The 3428-nt window shown below is 48.2% G+C and overlaps 1 protein-coding gene across 1 annotated transcript; it reads left to right on the top strand.

Moving 5' to 3' along the window:
• Window positions 1-221: 221 nt before the first annotated feature.
• Window positions 222-887, top strand: olig4 (oligodendrocyte transcription factor 4). The gene has a single exon (XM_061216065.1). The coding sequence runs from the start codon at window positions 222-224 to the stop codon at window positions 885-887; it is 666 nt and encodes a 221-aa protein (XP_061072049.1).
• The last annotated feature ends 2541 nt before the right edge of the window (window positions 888-3428 follow it).

The raw sequence follows: 3428 nt of genomic DNA on the forward strand, positions 1-3428 counted from the left end.
AGGACCGGCTGTTCTGACCGCACTGCTGAGCAGAGAGAGGACACACGCGCTCACAGAGCAGAGCTGCTGACTGCGAATTCACTTCCTCCGTAGTCACACTGAGCTTTGGAGTTTTTTTAGAAGGACAGAGAGACAGAGACAGAGAGTGAGATCAAGAATTATACTTTGACTTCTTACGCTTTTGTGCTTCATTATTATTTTTTTTAATCTCGCTTGTGGACATGGACTCAGAAGCTGGCTCCGCCTCCAGTCGCTCCTCCTCCCCAGACCTGGCGGCGTACGCCCAGGTGCATTCTGGGGGCTACTTCCCGCGGCGGGTGTTCCGGGGCGGGTACGGCGCGGCGGAGCAGGAGGAGGAGGAGGAGGAGGGGGCGATGATGATGACGGTGGCGGTGGCGAAGGCTCGCGGCGAGGCGGGGCAGGACCTGCGTCTGAAGGTGAACAGCCGGGAGAGGAAGAGGATGCACGACCTGAACCAGGCCATGGACGGGCTGCGCGAGGTCATGCCCTACGCCCAGGGGCCCTCCGTGCGCAAGCTCTCCAAGATCTCCACGCTGCTGCTGGCCCGCAACTACATCCTGATGCTGTCGTCCTCGCTGGACGAGATGAAGAAGCTGGTGGGGGAGGTGTACGGCGCGGGCGGCCTGTCCCGCCACGCCCCGGTCTCCACGGTACCCGCCCCGCCCCCGCTGCACCCCCTGGCCGCGCCCCTGCACTCGCTCCTGGGGGGCCCGCCGGCACCCCCCCCTCCGGCCCCCACCGCGGCCGCCCTCCACAGCCTGTCAGCCTCCTACCGGCACTTCCACGGCCTGCCCTGCCCCTGCGCCCTCTGCCAGCCCCTGCCCCTCGCCCGGCCCGGCCTGCACTGCCTCGCCTTGGGCAAGTGATTCAGGCGAGCCCCAGGGCCGAACTCTGCCGCCTAGGCCGCGCCGTGGATATCGCGGATGACAGAGGACACTCTTCTTCTTTCATCCAGTCAGGAGGACGGGAAGAAAGACCTTGAACAACGAGGCCACCCTGAAACTCTTTCTAAATGTGTACATTTATTGTACAGATAACGATTTTGTTGCCATTTGTTTTTATATACAGTATATATTTGTTTACATCAGCAGCTTTTCTAGGAGTGAACGGAACCATCAGATAAATATTTGGTTCTGGGTTCTCCTCGTGCCCGGAAACGGCGAAGATAGCCGCTATCGATTCGTCTTACTGGCTATATGACGACCACAGCAACCGCACCAATGGTCAAAATGAATTAAAATGTGGTTTTTATTTGTATATACAGCATTTGTTATCTATAATAAAGGTTATATTGTTTTATTTAAAAAGGTTATTCTCGTATCTTTATCTCACCCTCATGCATATGGACATTTTCACTCATTCTATCACACAATTATTTGTGTGCAGTTTGCAACCAAGGTTACAGTGGTCAGGGAGGAGGTTCGGTCTCAACTTATCTTTCACATCAGCGTTTGTTTTTCCTTAAACTCTACAGCGCGTGGCCCAGAAAGGAAGCTTAGCCGCACTTTACAACAAGGTTCCTGAACTGGCATTACCTTATGCAGTTATTAATCATGAATTAACGATCTACAAATACATTCATTAAGCATGAAATTAACTTTGCATTCGTTAATTTATTTGTTGACTACTAACTAACACATTAGTTGCATCAATATTTATAGATTAGCAAACCTTAAAATAAACGTATAATTAGTTAACCATTAACAATTCGTTTGTTTTTCTTTGCAATACGAATTGGCAATAACTAACGTAGCTGTTAACATGTACAAATACACTAACAGAGCAGTACATATTAGCTTCTCAGTAGCTTCTCACTCACATTACTTAACTACATGAGTTCATGTCAATTCATCCAACCTTAAAGTGTTAATGGGGATGTAGGAACAGTCGTGAAGATTTCGAGGGGAATCGATTTCAGTCGCAGGTGGAGTGATGAGATGGTACGGTGTGGGGGGTGGGGGGGGGGGGGGTAGCACTAAACAGACAGCTCTCAGCTCTGGGTGTCAGCCGCTAACCGGCTTCAGAATTCCCAGATTCCCAGGCTTCAGAATTCCCAGATTCCCGGCGCTCCGTAATGACGGGGGATCCACACAATGTCCGACCCCCCCCCCCCTGCGTGACCCCCCCCCGCTCCGGCGCCCATCCATCACCCGCCCGCGCGGCCGGTTCCGGATGACAGCCGCATGCGGTCACGTGACCGCGAGGTCACGGGGACATCAGGTGGCTCTCGTTCGTAAGAGCCTTCGAGGGCTGCGGCTGTAAGTCTCATTATCCGCGACACACGATCCGCCTGGAGCCCGCAGACGGCATTCATATCGCTGCAGAAAGTTAATGTTGTCACCAGCGCTTTTTGTCTTGATATTATTATTTTTCTCTGAAGCTAAGCTTGATTGTTTTAGGTTTTATGGTTTGCTTGACATGCTAAATTTTCTTCCTCCATTGGGAAATCTTTAAATCTGTCCGTCTTACCTCATTAGCCAAAAAAGTATAAGATTTGCAGTCTCAATATAAGACCAAAATACTTCTCTTTTGGTTTTTGCAGTGTCGCGAAGCGCTTTCGATGGCCATGACTCAGATCCTTATTATCCCTGACCCACACTCCATACTGAACTCCAGACAGGCCATCGGACCAACAGCTGAATCCTTATTGTGTTCATGAGTTAGAGTTCATACGCACTGGCGATCAATCGCTGCACGTTTAATAACTCACGCTAATTAAGGAAACACAGTCTGGACATTTTTATTTGATCAGCATGCTATGCTGTAATCACATTTCTGTTGCACGCGCCGTATTGTAATCATATTTGAGTTGTGGGAATGTACAGTGCTGGTGCTTTGTCAGCTCTGGTAGATAAGTCTGAAATGTGCTGTGCTCTCATTTGCAGGTCACAGCATTTGTTAAATATTAAAGTGTTTCTGCATTTTTGACAGTAAGGAAGGAAAGAAACATTCACTTGTCCACATACATAGACATATTAATGTATTTAATCCACAGTAAAAACACCCTGCAGCCATCTTATGAATTAAAAAATGGCGAACAGCTTGACGATGATGAAACTGTATCATAATAAATGGATAATTACATGAATAAATACATTCATACATAAATACATAAATACATAAATACATGTGTAGAGCTGAGTAATGCTGAAGCCTCTGATCACAGTTTTTATGATGCCTTATGATATAAATACTCTCTCAATGAGAGCTTTGTCTTCTTTCCGTGCTACTGCTCGTGGTTTTGAAGCCCTGGCTCAATTTCAGTTGGTTGGGCGCTGCCATTTCCTGCAGCAGTTGTAGCGTTTGAAAATGGTTAATGTTAATCGTTCAGAGAAATATATTTTACTATAAATCTTCCCTGTGGAGATACAGAAAGGTCAGTATTCAGCATTTAAAGAAAACAGGGG

The sequence above is a fragment of the Conger conger genome, chromosome 1, assembly GCF_963514075.1.
Source record: "Conger conger chromosome 1, fConCon1.1, whole genome shotgun sequence".
Lineage (NCBI taxonomy): Eukaryota > Metazoa > Chordata > Actinopteri > Anguilliformes > Congridae > Conger > Conger conger.